The 19,138-nt window shown below is 46.9% G+C and overlaps 1 protein-coding gene and 1 long non-coding RNA gene across 8 annotated transcripts in view; one reads left to right on the forward strand and one right to left on the reverse strand.

Moving 5' to 3' along the window:
* LOC135402772 (uncharacterized) overlaps positions 1–1,667 on the reverse strand; it is a 149,087-nt gene extending 147,420 nt beyond the window's left edge. The window contains exon 1 of the long non-coding RNA XR_010425219.1: positions 303–1,667. This is a non-coding gene — a long non-coding RNA (uncharacterized LOC135402772). The remainder of the gene's footprint in view (positions 1–302) is intronic.
* A 163-nt stretch (positions 1,668–1,830) lies between these two features.
* On the forward strand, positions 1,831–17,331 carry SMARCE1 (SWI/SNF related, matrix associated, actin dependent regulator of chromatin, subfamily e, member 1). 7 transcript variants are annotated; one of them, XM_064636217.1, is made up of 11 exons: positions 1,833–1,938; positions 2,632–2,682; positions 3,215–3,258; positions 6,125–6,229; positions 8,492–8,572; positions 9,691–9,822; positions 11,344–11,515; positions 13,159–13,331; positions 14,318–14,419; positions 14,920–15,130; positions 15,848–17,331. In XM_064636217.1, the coding sequence occupies exons 2-11, from the start codon at positions 2,676–2,678 to the stop codon at positions 16,057–16,059; spliced, it is 1,239 nt and encodes a 412-aa protein (XP_064492287.1). In that variant the 5' UTR covers positions 1,833–1,938; positions 2,632–2,675; the 3' UTR covers positions 16,060–17,331. The 7 variants fall into 7 exon arrangements, with proteins under 7 accessions (XP_064492290.1, XP_064492293.1, XP_064492287.1 ...); XM_064636221.1 differs by lacking the exon at positions 6,125–6,229 and adding an exon at positions 4,655–4,740 and having other exon boundaries at positions 1,835–1,938; XM_064636218.1 differs by lacking the exon at positions 1,833–1,938 and adding an exon at positions 2,133–2,480.
* The last annotated feature ends 1,807 nt before the right edge of the window (positions 17,332–19,138 follow it).

Genomic DNA, 19,138 nt, shown 5'->3' on the forward strand with positions numbered 1-19,138 from the left:
CACAACATGGAATTCAGGCAAAGAACCCCCCCCCCAAAAAAAAGGAAAAAAAGGAATAAAACAAACTGAGGAACACATCAGTGGCTTTGAAAACATATAATTATTCAGAACTATTGGCACGGAATGTGAGTGTCAGTAAATGAACACCATAATAAATATTTCAGTAAGCTGTGGAAATTTATAACAACATTAAATGCAGCTTGCACTATCAACAAAACTATTATTAATAAACTAGAGATGAATTCATGAAAGCAGGGGGGAAAACCAGGTTATTTTTCACCTCTTAACAATTATTTTCTCACCTTTTCTTTACAAACAGCCTGCCTCAGTGAAGCTGGTGGACTAGAGTGGCTTGCTGAGTGTTTGTGGCTGGCTGAGGAATCTTTTCAATTCTGACTTTCTTTCAATATCAAATTGAAGTCACAGGTCAACAAATGTCCATTGTGGGCACAGACAGCATGGTCTGAGCAGAGGAGGGCAGAGCTCTTGTCTCTATTTGTCCATAAAAATAAGTTTATTTAAGAATGAAAGCAAACTGGCCTAATGCAACTGTAGGCATCCAGAGAAAACGGCCCCAACTTGAAGCAACATGGTATCATGTTGAATTAGTTTTAATTCTTTTCACCTTCTGCCGTCCTTTGGGGTTAGGCATGTCCCATCCCCTTGGCTTTCCTTCAAATCCACCTTCATTCATGATCCTCCTTCACGAATGTCTGGGAATGTACCTCACTGGCCACGTGACAGCATTTCAATAACAAACACTAAATTTCAGCGTCACACCTTCAATTTAAAAGTAAAACTTTCGACATCAGGCTTTCAATTTCCACTGCCGAAGTTGTCGTATTTCATTCAGTCACTTGGACAATTTCCAGTGTAAAAGGCTCCTGTGCTGAATGCTGGGGTCTGAATCCTCCTCACCCCCTCAGAGCCACAGGGTTTACCGGGTTTGTTACTTCTAGTTTTTACCTCTGTGTGTGGTACCTTTGCTGATTTCTGCAAGGAACTGTGGACAATTCCACTGCTCCCAGACCACTGGGTATTTTACGACCCCGTGTGATTCAGCAGCAGAGTGTTTGGAGTTGGTCAGGCTGATTTAGTTCACAATCACCATATATCGTGTATTTATAACCCAGGGTCCACATCGCTGCCTGTCCCAGCCATCCCTCGCTCCATCCCCTTCCTGTGGCCTTCTCCCGCTCGCCCTGTCACGGACACGTTCCCGCTGCCCTCAGGGCTCGTCCTGCCCTGCTCAATCGCCGCCGTTTTGGCACCGCACTGAGCACACAGAGGGTTCACCCGCCTCCACCGCTGCCTTTTCGGGGATTTTTCGGGGATTTATCCGGGCTCGGACCCGACCCCGCAGCGTTTCCCTCAGGGCAGCCCGAGGCGCCTCAGGGGAAGCGCGCGCTCGTCGTGAGGGGGGAAAAAAAGGCGCCAAGAAGCGCCTCGGGGGCCGCGCGCGCTCCCGCGAGGGGAGAAAGGCGCCGGAGCGCAGGAGGCGCGAGGCGCCCGCAGCCCCCGCCCCGCAGATTCGCCACCGGGAGCCATCGCTCAGGGCACCCGCACCGGGAAAGGGGGACGAGCCCAGCGCTGGGCACTGCGGCTCCGGGACGCCTCGGGACCCCCCGTGACACCCCCGCGCCCGGTGAGGCGCCGCCTCCGTGCCGGTGATGGCGGGCGGGGCCGCCCCACGCGGAGCACCCCGACGGCGTCCCGCAGATTCGCCACGGCATCCTCCCGCCGCCGCCCGCCCTCCGGAGGGCGCAGGGGGGGCCGGCCCCGCGCGGGGGGCTCCGGTGGGAGCGGAGCGGCCGAGGCGGCCCCGCCGTTGTGAGCGGGGAGGGTCCCCCCCGGCGGGGCTGTGTCGAAAGTGCGGAGCGCAGCGCGCAGGCGCCGCCGCCGCCCCGGGCCGTGGGAACAAAGGGAGCGCGGCCGCGGGTGAGTCGGGAGGGCCTGGCCGGGCCGAGCGGGGCCGCGGGGGGGACGGGCCCTCCCGGGGGGAAAAACGGGGGCTGCGGGGCCCGGCGGAGCCTTCGGGGCCGGGCGGGGAGGCCGAGGGGCTCCCGCGGCCGCTTCGGGCCCGCTCGGGCTGGGCGCGAACTCCCCGAGTGCCAGCCCGGCCGCGGCTCTGGGGCGTTATTTGACGAGGAAAGCCATAAGAAATACCACGTTACAGCGGGTTTTTTTAACATTCTGGTGTAAAACCTCGCTGCTGGAAGGTTAAACGCTACCTGTGAGGCCGCGGCTGCCGGGCTCGGTGGTTATTTATGTGCCCAGATACGTGATTTGGTCGATTATGCATTAATACCAGATTTCTGAAGGAGTCAGTGTAAAATAATGGGGTGTGTGCTTTTTATTCCTTAGTGGGAAAAAAATATACTTGCTTAAAACCTTTAGTATGAAGATGACCTAAGCCGGCGTGTTCTTGCACAGCTGTTTAAGGCCGGATTCCTTGGAAAGTCCATTAGTTTTTCAAAGAGGTAACACCTAAGCTTATAAATGCCCTTTTGTCCTTATTCCAAAATTGGCAAATTCCTTGGGAATCAGTGGTAACGATAATAATTGAAGCTTCAAAGATCTGGGGGAGCAGAGGCACAGCACTCACTGGCGTGATCTTCTTTTGTCTTGCAGAAGTACAAATATAATGTCAGGTGGCTGAAAATTTGACTATCAAAATGTCAAGTAAGTTTTTTTTTTTTTCAGATTTTTCTTCCTTTAACTTGATGAATTAAAGATCCGGTTCAGGAGAACCTGTTTGTGAGACAATCCCATTGTTCCAGGCATTAAAAGGAAATATAGGAAGTGCAGAGATTCCTGACCAAACTCTTGGCCCTAAATTGTGCTGTGGCTGATTCCTGGCATATAGTTTTCATAGGAAATCCAGATATCACAGCTTCTAAATCCTGTTTGACTGCATTTTTGCTCTCCCTCCCTGTAATTAGTGTGCATATAAATGCACACACAGATTCTCCAGTCTTCTGCCTGAATAAAAGGCTGGGATTTAGAGCAAAGGGGGGGCTTCATTTTTTCTTTCTTTTTCTTTCTCTTGTGTTGTTTTTCACTTTTCAGTGGCAAAATGCAAAGTCTTTCAGAGTAGAATTTCTGTCTTATTTTGGTAAATTGCTTTAAAAATGTTGGCCACAACAGATGCCTTATAGAGAATTCGTTCAGATTTTCAAGAAAAAAAAATGTGCTTACATTTCTATCTTAACAGAAAGGCCATCCTATGCCCCACCTCCCACCCCAGCTCCTGCAACCGTAAGTATAGTGATTTTTCTCATTAACACAGAGCCTTTAGTAACTTCCCAGAGCAATAATTATGGAGTTGCATCACCTTCCTGTATCAGAAACACAGCACTAATTAATGTGATATGAATTGCTTAAATTAATCTCATTCTTTTTTAAGCACTTTGTGAAAGAGGAGCTGAATAAATTTGTTTCACCTTTGAGGCTGGATCTTGCAGACACTGAATTTTCTGTGAGCAGTCACTTGTCTGAAATGATTCACAGGGGGTTGCAGCAGTGCTGGAGTAGTTAAGAGCCAACTGACATATTTAATTCTAAAACTTCCCTCTGAGCCTGTGCCCAAATCATGGGCAGACAGTGCTTTTTTTTTTTTTAATGTTTCTGTTGTCCTGAGCTGCATTTCAGTGGAATGTGGGAATATGCAAAATCCTGTTATATTGGGTCAGAGCAGTGAAACACTCCTGATGCCAGTCTTGCACTCCTTGAAATCGCTGGTATTTTGGAGTCCAGGACATGGGAAGTATTTTACTTTCTAGTAAAGTGGTGTGGAATCACACTGAGGAAAACATGAATGGGAGCTTTGAGTCCTGTCCAGTGACATTCCTGGATGTACAGAGGTGCTGCAGTACCAGGGAACTCTTTGAAAGCAAATGCTCCTCTTTGGTCACATTTCTGAATAGTTTGGATTTTATGATAAATCCTCTGTACAGAAGAATGAGCAAAGATGCTATAGTGATTTTTTTTTTTTTTAACTTAAGAAGATTGGAAAACTGTTACCCAACAGTGTGTCCTTGATCTCTGCAGGGTGAGAATTAGATGGAAAGTGATCCTTCAAATTTATTGTGCTGTACTTTGCGAGTAAAGAGGCTTGAAAATGGTATAGTGCATAGATACAAGTTATGTTTTCATAAATTTACACAAATAAAACTTGGTTTGCATAGTTTGTTCAGAGTTTTCATTTTGCACCCAGCGAAATAGCTCTGTGCCAGGGTTAGGAGGAACACCATGGACCCACCCTGAGCCCTGGATTCCTGCATGGGGAGCTGTGCACACACATGGGATTCCTTTGGGATGCAGCATGGATACAGATGTTAAACTGTTGATGTTTGCTGTGGTACAGCCCTTCAGAAGGGGTGCATGAAACACGTGTCAGAACTGCAGCCAGTGATGTGCATTGCCTGTCTAACAAGCAGCTTTTCTTCTATTTATATTATGTTTTATGCAGTCCTTCAGGTGATGGTCTGTGCTCTGTTAATGCAAGTCATAAAGCAGCCAAATAACCTTGCTTGTTCTTCCACAGCCAGTTCCAGGTGCTACAGTGAACAAAGTCCCAGTACTGTAGCTGAAATAAAAAGTCTCCATGTGTTGCAAGGTAGTTCCCTGGTAACATTTAAATCCTGTCTTGCAGAAATAAAGAATTAAGCAGACGGAGATTACAATTGTCACCTGGTTTTATTGAAGAGGTGTAGTTCAACATATTCAAAACCTGTTATGGTAATACAAAAAAACTACAGTAAAATGGTGTCTTATGAAGCAGTGAGTGTGTATGTCATGAGCCCAGGCATACAGATGAGCACATGGCAGCTGCTGTGACTGAGTTAAAAAGCTTGGCAATAATCTCTGTTGAAGGCTGACTGTTAAAGGATAATTTTCCTCTGCACTTGTATGTTAAGAAATAAAATCCTGCAGCAAGTCTGCCTTTACCTGAAACCTTCAGAGTTATCATAGTCAGCTCCTAGGGCACTTCTGTTCAGTGTCTGTGTGTGTCATACTTTGGTTCTTGGAGTCCTGAACCAATTTGTAGGATTTTTATAACTGTGGTCTAGAACAGGTCTGGCCAGCAAATCCTGGGGAAAGACTGTAGGAATGTTTACTGGGGCTACTGGAGAGAGGGACACTGAGGGGATGGTGCTTAAATGTCTAAAACCACTCCAGGCTCTCATGAATCCTAATGGAGTGATAGGGCCACGACAGTCAGGATTTAATCACGGTCACTGTTAAATAGCTGATCCATTTTTTCCAACAGAATTTGATTGGGAAGTGGGGGATAACAGAAGAAGGTAGAAATTTAAGCGAGGAGGGGAATATAGGGAACCCAGTGACACTTGAGTGTCCTTAGATTATTGAGGGAGGAAGGTAAAGAACTCAGATTTTTCTCTACATGACTGAGGTGAGAACAAATTGATCCACTTTCACGAATGAATGAAGATGTATTGATTAACTTCTGAATTGTCTTGGATTGGGTGGTCTGTTCAGACTAGTTTGTAGTTTCTAACCTGTAGATCTTTTTGCAGAACTAGAGTTCCTCAGTCTGCCTTGTAACAGAGGGATGTCTCTGGGAATTGTCTTCAGCCACTGGCAGTGGGGCACAGATGGTGCTTTGAGAGATTTCCGCCCCCCTCCACGTTTGTTGGGAAGGCAGAATGCTGGGAAGAAAATCAGGCAGGGATTTTCATTGGTGTAAATGTGGATACAGGGGATTTCTGCCCCATCACTGGGTGCTGTGTCATCCTGTAACCTTCACCCTTCGGATATAAGAGTCTTCTGAATTCCTTGGTGGCTTATGTTGGAAAATTTTATTAGCAATGAGCTGGATTTGCAGAATGCTTGTTTAAATAAGCTACGCAGTTAATAGAAATAAAATCACCGACTTCAGACAGAAATTTGCAGTGACACATTTGCTTAAAAGTCCTGTTTCCTTACTAGGTTTGTACTGGAGTAAGTTGTGTGTGTTGGGAAGACACCGACTGCTACACCTCATTGCTTGTTTGAATTCTGGTTGCTTTTGCATGCCATATTGCAGTTCATTTTCATTTCTGTGTTTTCCTCGTTTGAGCTCATTTCTCATTCGTGTTTTTGTCTCATTTGTTTCCATCAGCAAATGCCCAGCACCCCAGGGTTTGTGGGATACAATCCATACAGCCATCTGGCCTACAACAACTACAGGCTGGGAGGGAACCCGGGCACCAACAGCCGGGTCACGGTAGGAGAATCAACTATTACATCCTCCAGCAAACACCAGGAATTGACCAGAAATGGCTTTAGGGTTAGGTTCTTCGGAGTCTTGGCTGCTGCCACTTCTTTATTAAAAAAAAAAACAACTTACTTCTGATTCTTATTCCCCACCCTCCCCCCCTTCCCCTTCACTCTGAAACCTTTTGCAGGAAAATGAGCTTCTACTCATCAGGGCGAACTGGTGATGGTTTGTGGTGCAGAACTCCAAAAAAGACAGACTTTGTGGTCTTCAGTGACCGCTGCATGCGTAGGGGAGAGTTCTGTAGCTGGGTACGGATTGTTGGAGGGAGGGAACTGCTCATTCTGTTGAGGTTCATTGGCACAAAAATAAGGAAGAGCGTTTTGCAAACTGGAGATCGTTGATAGTTGTTGCATCATCCTGTTGAGCCATATGAGGGGTGCAAGCCTTTATTATTCTTTCCAGGCTTAGACTGGTAATAACTGCACAGTCCCAAGTTCAGTCATTATTTTTTCAACAAAAGTGTGGTGATAATAAAACAGAATCCTTTCAGCTCTTATATGTGTCAGTGTGTGGGAAATGGATGTTACATTCATTTTTCATGGAGTAAACAAAGTGAGAAGGAGGCAAGTGATGAGGGAGGTGACAGCTTCATTTCAAACACGGATGAAGTGCTGAGAGTTGGATGGAGTTAGGAAACAAAAATAGACTGGGGAAATGTAACATTTTCATAACACAACAGAAATAGAGCAAATCCCTGAGGTTTTTTTTTTAATATCTCAAAACTTTAAGGTTTTTTTCATGTAAGATTTGTACCTTAAAACATCTGATCAAGTGATACGGAGATTTCTCAAGGACCAAATGCATGGTGCTTTCAATGAAGTGTACTCCTTTTATGCCTCTCATATAAACCTTCTTTCAAACTTCACATATGAAGTTCACTCTATTTGTTAAAGCATTTGCAGAAAGGACCTTCCCCTACAAGCTGGAATTGACTGAACGGACACTATTTCCTTACACAAGAATAAGTCAGGTTTTGTCTGAGAACTTCCATTGTTTCTGTATGTCACAAACATACACAGCCTGCTCTGCCATGCATATCCCAGTATATGGATGGTGTCTTTAAACCCCTCTTAATTTAAAAGCATTAAACAGTTTCCGTTAATGTTTTTCCAACCCATCTGTATGTGTATCTATGTATACATTTTGGTGATGCATATACCTCATGCACATTATTTATACACAGTTCTGTATGCATTGTTCATAGAGCTCCATAAATTCAGCAAAACAGAAAAACTGTCGGGGAGTTAAAATTTGAAAACTGAATGTTGAACACAGGCCTTCTGGGGCTGCACACAAGTATTGATCTATGGGCCACAGTCCTGAAAGGTCTTGAACCTTTCATATTTTTATTTAAATGCACCCACTTAATATAACAGAACTGGAAGTGCTGGAAGAGTGGAGGGTTTCAGACCCTGCAGTTGGCAGGGGCTGTGATGGCACTGCACTGTTCTAGGAGGAAACCCTGTGGGGTGTTCTGTGCATTGAGGGGACATGAGGGGAGGCAGCAGCTTTCCAGCAGCAGTTGGTGCTCAGTGTCCTTTTGTGTAGTGCCAGCAGTGCCCGACAGCGTCAAAGCCAAGGGAAGACAGAGCACAGGAGCATGTTACAGGCTAATTGGGACAATTAATTACAGCTTGGCTACAAATAGAGCACACATTTACAGTTCGGCTGCATAGGGTTGTTTTCTTTTTATCATATGAGTCTGTTAATTGGCTCCAAATTACCACTGACGAATTTTGCAGGCAACTGCTAAAATTATTTGGTACATCTCTAACTTAATGCTTTTAAACTTTCTCCATATCTTTTTTCACCTGTGCAGTAGCCACGTTAAATTTATGGAAACAGATAAAATAAATTGCTCATCAGAAGTGAGAAAAGCCAGCCTGCTGGGATTGGTGTCTCCGTGGCAGCTCCTAAGCTGTGTAGTTCAGTTTTAAGAACACGGAGCCCTTTAGAGGCTTTATCTAGTTACTGCTCTGTAAACTCACAGAGGAAAGGGCAAACTCACGTTGGAAATCACTGCTGTGAGGACCAGCTCTCTAGTTAGTGCCTGTTCACAGACTGGGTCATTTTTTTTGTTGGTGGTGTTGTTTGCTTCTCGTGGTGGGGGTGTGTGAATGCACAAGAGCGAGTGTTTTCCGACACTGGAGCGTGTGGGAACTGTCCAGCAACCCCGTTAACGAATGGATTTATCCGGTTCTTTTATAGGCTTCCTCTGGTATTACCATTCCCAAGCCCCCCAAACCCCCAGACAAGCCCCTGATGCCCTACATGCGGTACAGCCGGAAGGTGGGTATTGCCGTGTCCGTCAGTAATAAAGTCAGTGTTCGTTTGTGCTAACAATTAATTGCTATGATCTTAGTTTCAGCTTCTAAACGTTGACTCCTAACAGCCTGCGCTCTCTTAAGGGGATGTAAAGTCCAGAGTCTGCCCTGCAGAACAAAGGCAGCAGTAGTCTGGTCACACAGTTGCCAATTTCTTGGGGGGAAAAATTGCTAAAATGCTAATTCCTACCACTGTCTGCTGACAAGGATCCACCCCGCCACATTCAGGAGTTCCTGTGACTTACTGACAGAACTTTTTTATATAAAGGAAGTATTCCTTGCGTTTTCTGGGCTTGGTGCAGTGCTGTAGCTGGACTGAAGAGTAGCAATGAGTGGACTTTGCATGTTCTCCTTCACCACCCTAGCCCGTGGCAACGTTCGCTTCGCTATTCTGTGAACTGTGGGACAGAAATAGGAGAGAGACTCTTGTGGAGTCTGGAGTCTGATGGGGCATGGGGAGGGCATGGCAGCCTGGCTGAAGCGGGTGAGCCAGAAGGAATTTCTTCCACTTCTGGTAAAGTATCTTTACCAGCCTGTCTGTCTTAGGCCAAAAAACATCAACACACACACAAAAAAAATAAAATAAAAAAAAAGTCAAGTGGTGCAGCAAGAAATTACACTGGCAGCTCTCCTTTTTTTTTTTTCCCTATAAAGTTAGAAACCTTTTTGGTGGAGTCAGAACTTGTTGGAACTCAGATTGATCAGCAAGACTGAAATATTGTGAAATGTTACATTCTGATCTGAAAAGCTCAGTCTCTTTGTCATAATCTACTGCTGGATGTGTTTACTCAGTAGCATTTTTTTTCCCCGAGATGCAGCGATGTGCATTTAAGAAGAGAATTGAGAGGGTTAAAGGCAATATTCCCATGAGACCAAAGCCACTCAGCAATTGCCTGGTTCAGTAGCTGGCTTCCTACTGACTTCCTGCCCCAGAAAATAATCCAGATAGTTTAGCCAGACTCATTCCTAACTTAATCCTGTTTTTCATGGTGATTCCAGAAAGAACACTGAGATGACAATATAAAATGTTTAATTTGGAAGTATTTAGATATCATTAGTAAAGCTCCAGCTGTTTCTGTTAAGGTCTGGGACCAAGTGAAGGCGTCCAATCCTGATTTGAAGTTATGGGAAATTGGCAAGATTATTGGAGGAATGTGGCGAGATCTCACTGATGAAGAGAAGCAAGAGTATTTGAATGAATATGAAGCTGAAAAGGTAAATGGAAGAAATCTGGGATGTTTATTACAGCTGATTCTTCTAGGAACTGGTCTGAGAAGAAAAATTCATCTTCCCCATGCAGGGGTGTTTGAGGCATTCACGAGAGCCCTGTATGTAACTTAAGTGGAAGTTTGTCCTGACACGTCTCTTAGATTTTTTTTTAAATAACTGTGCATCAACTGTGACTGGTCAGTTTTTAGACCTAATTCAAAATGAAGTATTTATAATTGAGTGTCGATTTTAACTGTTTAATGAATGGATTTGATTGTACAACATCAGTATTGAAAAGATTGTCTCAACACCAAAATCCTCTTTCAAAACTGGTGCTCTGCAACTACTGCTGTTCATAAGAGACTTCCAGTCACGTGGGGTTTGGTTTTCCTGGTGTAACCTGGTGGAACTCCACACTGTGGCATTAGTGTCTTGTTTCTTAATAGAAAATGCTACCACCTGTAGGGTTTTCTTGTGCTTTTGTTTTGGTTTTATTGATCTTAATGACAAGAGATGACAGCTCCTCGTGTCTAGGTTGGTAAGTGCTGAGCACCTGTACAAGGCTGTTCTTGTGGTTCTCAGGTACAAAGGGGAGAACTGTCCAGCTGATGTGCTGTGTTTACACCTGGCAGGCATCTGGGGCTGTGGACACCTGGTCAAATCTCAGCTGGTTCTATTCCAAGGCAGTAGAGAAGTACTGCAAACTGGGTGCTCGTAGCTGAAAGAAAAAATGCAGGAATTCTATCTTTTACCTTGGTAATGCTGTTTAGATTGTAAGCTCCTTGGGGCAGGGGCCAGCTGGTTTCTATTTGTGCAGTGCCCAGGCAGGAGGATTCTGGTCCTCATCATAAAGAAAACAAGACTTTTAGGTACCTTTAACAATATCGTAGATTATATCTCCTTTTTCATTGGAAATACCTTAAATCACTATAAAAAATCCTAAAAGTGAGATTAAAGAAAGCAATTCAAAGGGAGAAGGTATTTCAAAGAAGGTGAAGATAGTGCTGCCATCCTGCTGCAGAAGGAGACAGGAGTCTGGCTGCAGCTCTCTGTGTCATCCCAGTGCAGGGATGGGCCAAAGAAGGGACAAATCGTAAGTGATTTTGAAAACTGGTTCATGACATGCTGGAATAAGGAAAGAGAAGAAATCAGAATCACAGATCTAGTTAGAACTCCAGAGAATTATTGAGAATGTTTTATGTTTGCTAATTATATCTTAACCAGAGCTTGATCATAAATGTCGATCACCTTGTTCTGAGGTGTTTTGAATTTGCAGTCTCAGAAAAAAAAGCTGTCGTGAGACACTTTTCGGGTTAGTAAAACTGAAATGGACCTAAAGGCCCAGCTGTGTTTTTAAAACACAAACGGACTGTGGAAGGAGTTCTAACTTGTAAAAGAGAAAGCCTGAGAGAACCTGGTCCCCGGTGTGTCGGGCAGACGAGCCGGGGCGGCCCCGTGAGTTACACGGGTGGTGTCGGGCCGGGGGTCGCCCGGTGGTGCCATCAAACCGTGTTGGTCACGTTTCAGATCGAGTACAACGAGTCCATGAAGGCCTACCACAACTCCCCTGCCTACCTGGCCTACATCAACGCCAAGAGCCGCGCCGAGGCCGCGCTGGAGGAGGAGAGCCGGCAGAGGCAGTCGCGCATGGAGAAGGGGGAGCCCTACATGAGCATCCAGCCCGCCGAGGACCCCGACGGTAAGCGGGACAGGCTCAGTGCAGGACCAGCAGCAGAGAGACACAAAACCACCCCCACACACCTTCCCCAGCACCTCATGTGGCTGCCTTTCTGCTCTGGTGCCTTTGATACCGATTATCGCATTTTACTCCGTAACAAAGCTGACTTTGTTCCCAAAAATAAGGTGGCACCCGTGGCAGAAGTTATTCCAGCCCTTCTTAATTAAGTGTGAAGTAATGCTTACAGTTCAAACCAAATCAGTCTGCTTACAGCTTTAGCCCATGCACTAGAAAAGGCTTAGATGCCTGATTTAATCCAGCTTGGATGGAATGTTGTGCTTTTATTACCAGAAGCACATAAGTCTGACAGGCAGAGTTCAGGTGTGATTAAGAGCACCTGAACTTTCAATGTGTTCAGCAACTGTCATTTGAGATTGTTTAGGGAGTGAGGTGCCCTTGCTGCTGACAAGTTGATGAGAAAATTCTGAAAGTTTATTTGACTGCAAGGAAATGCACCCCACCCAGTGGGAAAAGTCAGCCTCACACACCTCATGGCTGCTTTTAAATTCATCACGAAATACTTGTTGAAACCTGAGGGTGAAAAATGTACTCAGTTACACCCTTTTTTTTTTTTTCCTTCCCCCTCGTAAAAGCACACCTCTGAGATAAACCTTATGGCAAACAGCACTTTCCCCTGTGTGAGGTAATTGCAACACTGAAGTAAATACATTTAGTGTTGGGCTGGCTGGAACCTGGGGACTTGAGATTCTGTTCTGTGCTGCCTGGACCAGGTGAACTTGGGCAGAACCAGCCATTATCTCTTTCTGCTTTGTTTAAACAGATACCTCAATGAGAAATTGAACATAACACTTTGAAACAAAGGGGACAGAAACTTTGATTCAACTAGTTCTCTTCTCTGGTGGTATCTCCTGGCATGGTGTTAGGCTTCTCCTTAAAATTTCTGTGAATAGTCAGAAGGTCATCTCCATTAGGAATATTTGATGTAAAGTTAATTCAGCTTCTGGACTTCCCTATGTGACATTGTTCTGGGATATAATTCATACTTGTTGCTGAATGGATTCCTCTTTAGAGAAATGCATTTACTAATAAATAGATAGAATAGAATAAATAGAATACTGTTAATACATTCCTCTGAATTTTCAGTGATGTGTAAACGTGTCACTGCTTCATGCTTTCAGTCCTCAGTGTTTCAAAAAGTGAGTGGTTTTGATCTGTGCTACAAAGGTTGTTTACAGAGGAGTCACTGTCCTGCTTGCCTTTTGCGCTGGGTTTTGCTCTGCTGACGTGATTAGTCAGGGATGGTTCTTTTATTCGGTGTATTAATATCCCCTCTTACTGTGGAGATGTGGAAAGCAAGGCAGTCAGTAACTAGGTCAGTGCCAGTTCCAGCTGTGGGAGATGCGTGTGAGATGGGCTGTGAGAGCTGTGCCAGGGAAATGCTGTCCCATTCCCTGGTGCTCCGTGTGTGTTCCTGTGCTCTCTGGGACGTGCCAACACCACGCTGGGGTTTCAGTGAGCGGCAGTGTGGGTACGGTGCCAGCCTCGGGGCTCCCTGTGGCACTGAAGCAGTTCCCTCCATGTGGCACTGAAGCAGTTCCTTCCCTGTGTGGCACTGAAGCAGTTCCCCCCGGGCTCTGTTGCAGACTACGACGATGGGTTCTCCATGAAGCACACGGCCACGGCGCGGTTCCAGCGCAACCACCGGCTCATCAGCGAGATCCTCAGCGAGAGCGTGGTGCCCGACGTCCGCTCCGTGGTCACCACGGCCAGGATGCAAGTCCTGAAACGCCAGGTTCAGTCCTTAATGGTTCATCAGGTAAAGAGAAAGGACGTGGATGCAGCTAAAACCTGATGGTGTTGGGCTGGACTCCAGGTCTCGGATCATTTGATCGCTTACATGACTGTTCTTGCTGGGTGTCATGTTCTGTGCGCTCCAAGAGCTAATCCCTGGGTTTGCTTGGGAGCTGCAGGATGTGAGACTTCACCACCTGGGCTGTTTTGTTACTGAGGATCATGTTAAACTGCACTTTGTTCTGTAGGATACCCTAGGTATTAACTCCATAGCTTTACATTATGACATACAGCCCTCTGTATTATTACAGCAAAAGTCTGCTGGGTAATAGGTGGAGTTGTGATTTCAGGTACCTGACAACTCATTACCTTGTTTGTAACGATTTCTTTTTGCAGTAAATTGTCCCTATTGTAACATTTCTGATTGAAAGTTAAACTCATACAAGGAAATCTGGTGAGGTCACACCTACATGTTTCACCCAGCTTTGACTGGGCACATGCCTGTATTTTCCAAACACTCATGTTACCAAAAGAACCCTGTCAGCATGGTCAGTGTGCGTGTGGGTGAAGAGAGACGAGGATTAGATAGAGATGTGTTGGGTTTTTTAATTAACAGGTTATTTGGAGGGTGGAGGGGGTGGTTTCCCTTCTTTCCTTTGAATTGTGGTCTGTGTTATGAGAATATAATTGATGTGGGAGTGTGTCTCTACCTGTGGGCTGTGTATATCCAGACCTGAGGGGTGCAGAACAGGAAAGAAAATGTGCACATCTGATGCTGGAAGCTTCATTTACAATATGCCTGAACTGCTGCATGGGCCCATTTACTGTTCATACTTTTCAGTATGAACTTCTGAGCTGTCGGCTGTCAGATCAAGGCAGGCAGAAGGATGTTTATGTACTAGAGCAATATTTAAAAATAAACCCATACAAATATTTTTGTGCACAGCTGTAGCTTTACCCGGTTCTCAGGCGACTGCACAGTGAAGTTCTTGCCATTTATTTCACTTCCAGCGTAAACTCGAAGCTGAGCTGCTGCAAATTGAGGAGCGTCACCAGGAAAAGAAGAGGAAGTTTTTGGAAAGCACAGAGTCCTTCAACAACGAGCTTAAAAGGGTACGATTCACTTTCCTTCACTTACTCTGAGGAAGCTGCTGGTTCCCCTCTGGTACAAGTGCGTCAGTCCTGTGTTTAGTTGTGTGTAAGGACCCAGCTGCTGAGGCAGTGCCCTGGGGTGGGTGGTACAAAGCACAGGACGATTTCCTGCTCCTTCAGTGACCTTTAGTGGTGACATGGGGCCAGTACAGTTTAAGAGTTCCTCCAGGCTGGGCCTGAGAAGGAGCACCTGAAGGAAGGTGAAGCCACTGTGGAGGACACACTCTTCTCCTTGGCTGTGTTCAAATAACAAGCTCTACGTTGTTTATTTATCCCCTGCCCCTTTATTTTTGTTAATATGCCTGTATCTCCCTAGTGACTGAAGATTTTCATATAAACTTCGTCAAATCAAAATTATGTTGCACACAGAAACACTGAACTCATCACTGGGGTTTCCTGATGTTTTGTATTTCAGCCTGAGGTGGTAAAAGAGCTTTTGTCTTTTTTTTTTTAACTGCTAGTTATGCAGCCTGAAGGTGGAAGTGGATATGGAAAAAATTGCAGCTGAGATTGCCCAGGCTGAGGAACAGGCTCGCAAGAGGCAGGAGGAAAGGGAAAAGGAAGCAGCTGAGCAAGCTGAGCGCAGTCAGAACAACCTGGCAGCTGAGGAGGAGCAGGCAGCCAGCAAGGGGGAGGAGAAGAAGGAAGAGGAGAGCACTCCAATGGAGACAGGTAACTGCACCTGAACACCTGCTGGGGAATCCTACCAGGATCTCAGAGGGTCCCTGAGGAGGCTCAGCTCAGCCAGGAGAACAATTCACTGCGTCCTGGTGAACACAGGCGTTTGCTTTCTTACTCAGTTACTCAGTTTAGGAGGGGAGGGGATAAGAACACACAGAGCCCCCTGCCATGCTTTGTGTGTGATGTACCCAAGGGAAAAAAATGCTCTCTAAACCAAAGTTAGACATTGGTTTACTGGGAGCAACTGGGATTGTTTTGTTGTCCCAGTATCCATGTCTAGCAAGGAGGATGGAACAGCTGCTCTCAGGTGGATTTTCCAGCTGCTTTGTGCTCTGGACAATGGCAGTAGGAAATGCTGCTGGATTCAGGGGTCTCAGTGGCTGGAACCTCCGTGAGTCACTGCTGCAACAGCAGGAGCATAAGGAAAGGGGACCAAGGAGTTTGAATTCCAGTGTTTCTGGTTTAACAAGGCACATGGCTTTCCTATGGCTGGAATTCTGAGGTCAGGCAGCTGTGGGTGACATCAGGATGCTGTAGCAGGACCACGTGCATCCTCAGCGCTGAGGTCCCTCAGCTGTGCCTGTCACTGCACGTTCCGAGTGGCATAACTGCTGTGGAACACTCGGATTTATTACAGCTAAATCCTAATTGCACAACCCAAACAAACGCACTGGCACGCGAGTGACACTGAGAAATGTGTTGTTCCAGAGGAGCCTCACGCGGAGGAGAGCGCGGAGAACCAGCAGAACGGTGAGGAGGGGACCTCCACCCCCGAGGACAAGGAGAGCGGGCAGGAGGGCGTGGACAGCACGGCCGAGGAGGGGACCAGCGACAGCAACACGGGCTCGGAGAGCAACAGCGCGACCGTGGAGGAGCCGCCCGCAGACCCCACGGCCGAGGAGGGCGACAAGAAGGAATAACCACTGTGTCTGTAATGAAGTACTGTGTGATCTCAGAACGTGCTCCGCGGCTGTTGTACCTTCCCTGCCTCTGTCACTTGTCTCCAAAGGATCCCCCGGGGTTGATGGCACGTCAGGTTACCAGTGTAGCGATGTGAGGGGCCCTGTAGAGGTACAGGGTGTCCTGCAGCAGGCAGAAAAGGAACCTCATGTGTCTAGGCACGGCTGGTGCAGTGTGGAGAGGGGCTTATATCACTTGGAATTCTTCCCTGGAAAGACAGATTTGGGTTTAGTTTTGGTTTTAGGTGAGAAATCAGGCCTTCTCTCTTCCCTCTCGTTCCACGGCCACAGTGACTGGCAGTTTTTCCAAAGGCCCTTCCTGTCCCTGTGTGGCAGCAGTGAGCTGCAGGTGTGTCTCACCCAGGCTGCAGCCCTGACTTGTCTGCACAACTGAGGCATTTAAAGCTGATGTTACTTTGGAGCAAAGGCCTGATGTCACCTGGAGCCTCTCCTCATCCAGCAGTCCGCTGTGTCCCACCGCTGCTGCGCTCTGTGCCAGCCCAGGGCAAGTTCTGCTGCAGCTGCCCTGGTCTTTGCTTTGAAAGAAGGCTTTCAGTCCTCAGGAGCAGCTCTGGAATGAGGCTGAAAGGTGGGGTTTAGGGGTTTTTCGGTGTAACTTAGTTGTTTTTCTAGAGGAGCTGCTCTACAGTGATGGAAACTTGCTCGTGGTCTGCGTGCAGCGTGTCAGGAGATCCAGCTCCAAAGGACTCAGTGTAGTCTTGCAGTAAATGACACATCTTCAGGGATTATTTTCCTGTGGTGCAGGATTCCTTTCAGCAAGCCTTTGCTTTTCTTTACCAATTAACTCCTTTTTTTGCTACCAAGAGACCCTGGTGTGGCCTCAGCCAGAGCCCTGGCACAGTACAGAGCAGGAGAGCGTTTAAACACGCACATGTTCTCTGAGCAGACAGTCACTGATACGGCACAAATGGTAAAAAATAGTAGTTTTGCTTGTCATGAGCTTTCAGAACCTCTGGGAACTACAAGAAAAGGCCACAATTTGCCCTATATAAGCAAAAGCCCTAAAAAAAAAAAAAATACATTTAATTGCAACAAAAGCTCCAGGCAACTTTTTGACTTTACAACTGAGAGAACACGTGATGCTTCAATGAATCGATGTGTTTTTTTCAGAGCAGTGGGTCTATGAGATGGTGTTTTTTAAATCCTTTTGGTCTTTTTTTTTAAATGGTCTAAAAATAATAAAATTCAACGTTTGTTTTTTTTTAAAACTCACAGTGGTCTGTTCTTGTCTTTTAAGGTAATGCCAGTGTTTGGTTCAGAGCTTTCATCATCTGTTCTCCATCTCAAGCCAGAGGAGAATAAACACATGGGATTTGATTTCTTACAGATACCAGCTGCTGCCTGGACTGGGGGCCGACCCCCACAGGGCTCAGGTGAGACTCCACACCTGAGGTGCTGCAAACCCTTGTTGTGCAACAGCTTTTATCTGCAGCAGCCCTGGGTTCTGCAGGCGGGGGGGGGAGGTGCTTTTCATCTGCTCCAAATTCCCAAGGTGTATGTAAATAACTCATTATTGGCAAAGACGGGCGTGTGCAGCTCAGGGTGTGTCCCTGGGGGAGTGGAGTAGGTGTCATCTTCACGGGTGAAATAACTTCTCCGAGCACATGAGAACCTGAACAAACGCCCGTGGGCAGTGTTGGAGCACTGGCCAGCCCTGTGGTGCCTGGCAGAGGTGCCCACGAGGGGCTGGAGCATCAGGGACCTGGTGCAGGAGAGGGACCGGCCTCGGCAGAAACCCGGCTCCTCTGCTGTGCTCCTGCACCAGCCCTGCCTCAGAGCAGCCACCTGGAGCTCTGATGGCCCCTGTGCCTACCTGCAGGTCCTCAGCAGGGCCAAGAACTCTCCCAGGAGGAAGAGGCCTCATGCTTTGCTGTTGGGCTCACTGGAGGAGCTCTTTCCTGGGCGCTCTGGCCGGTGGGTGGGCGCAGCCATCCCACACAGGGTGCTGAGGGCTGGCGAGTCCCTCACACCCCAGGGGACTGGCAGGGAAGCAAAGAGGCAAACCCCAAACCCCTGCATCTTGCAAGGGAGTTGTTTTCTTCGATTTGCTTTTCTCTTCAAGAAAAAACCAGGGGTTTCCGAGTCCGAGTCGGGCGTTGTGACCTCTGACACCAGCACGGTGCTGCTGCTGGTTTGCTCTGCAGGAGGAGGTTGAGCCTGTGTTGGGTTGTTCTCAGAAATATGCTTTTATCTCACCACAAAAACACGCTCGGTAAAAGTTATTAAGACGCCTGGGTTAAAAAAAGAACCGTTCTCAAAGGGGTTTGGAGTGGGGTTTTTTTACGTTAATGTAATAATTAGATTTTATCGCCCCAAAACCCTTCTGACCTACAAAGCTGGAATACAGTAACGGGCACATAGCACGGAGCAGGGCCCAAAGGGTAAATGTTGAGAGGGATTTAGATGTTAAAATATAAACCAGGTGCCTTGTGAGGTTGTTCAGAAGCAATTCACCAGGAGAAGTGAACCCAGATGCTGGGCCTCCAAGAGCTTCACGCACCCAAATCCCTTCCAAACCCCTCACCTACATGTTGGGCTGAGCTTGGCTCCCCGGGAAAGACAAAAGTCTCGTGTTTGTGCAGCAGCTGAACTTTCAGGGGAGAAAAAAAGGCTTCTGGAGAAACAAAACAAAAAAAAAGGTAAAACGATCACTTGTGTATCACCCGGACAAGTCTTGCCAAGCTGCTCTGCCTGGAGCCAAACGAGCTGCAGACACTGCTTACAGAGAGGATTATGCTGGTGACAGAAGGAAATAAAACAGATTAATGGAGCTTTACAGGGATGAAATATCAGAGCCAACCCGAACACTGGCACAGAGGGGTGGCTGGGGCAGCCTGTGTGTCGGAATCAGAGCCCGTTCAGAGTGTTGTGCTGGTGCAGCTCAGGGCAGGAGTGGAGACACCTCGTCCTCTGCACCTCGGGGGCCTCAGGGAAGCAGGTCCAGAGCCCCTGAGAGGGAGGAGGTGTGGGTGGAGAGTATGTGTGGAGCAGGGTCGGACCCCTGCTCTGCTCAGGCCTT

Source organism: Pseudopipra pipra, chromosome 26 (assembly GCF_036250125.1).
Source record: "Pseudopipra pipra isolate bDixPip1 chromosome 26, bDixPip1.hap1, whole genome shotgun sequence".
NCBI lineage: Eukaryota > Metazoa > Chordata > Aves > Passeriformes > Pipridae > Pseudopipra > Pseudopipra pipra.

Bases quoted from the DNA above. Each gene is read 5' to 3' on its own strand.
- SMARCE1 (XM_064636217.1), top strand. The intron at 11,516-13,158 runs GTAAGCGGGACA...GCTCTGTTGCAG, and splicing joins GCCCGCCGAGGACCCCGACG to ACTACGACGATGGGTTCTCC. The intron at 13,332-14,317 runs GTAAAGAGAAAG...TTTCACTTCCAG, and splicing joins AGTCCTTAATGGTTCATCAG to CGTAAACTCGAAGCTGAGCT.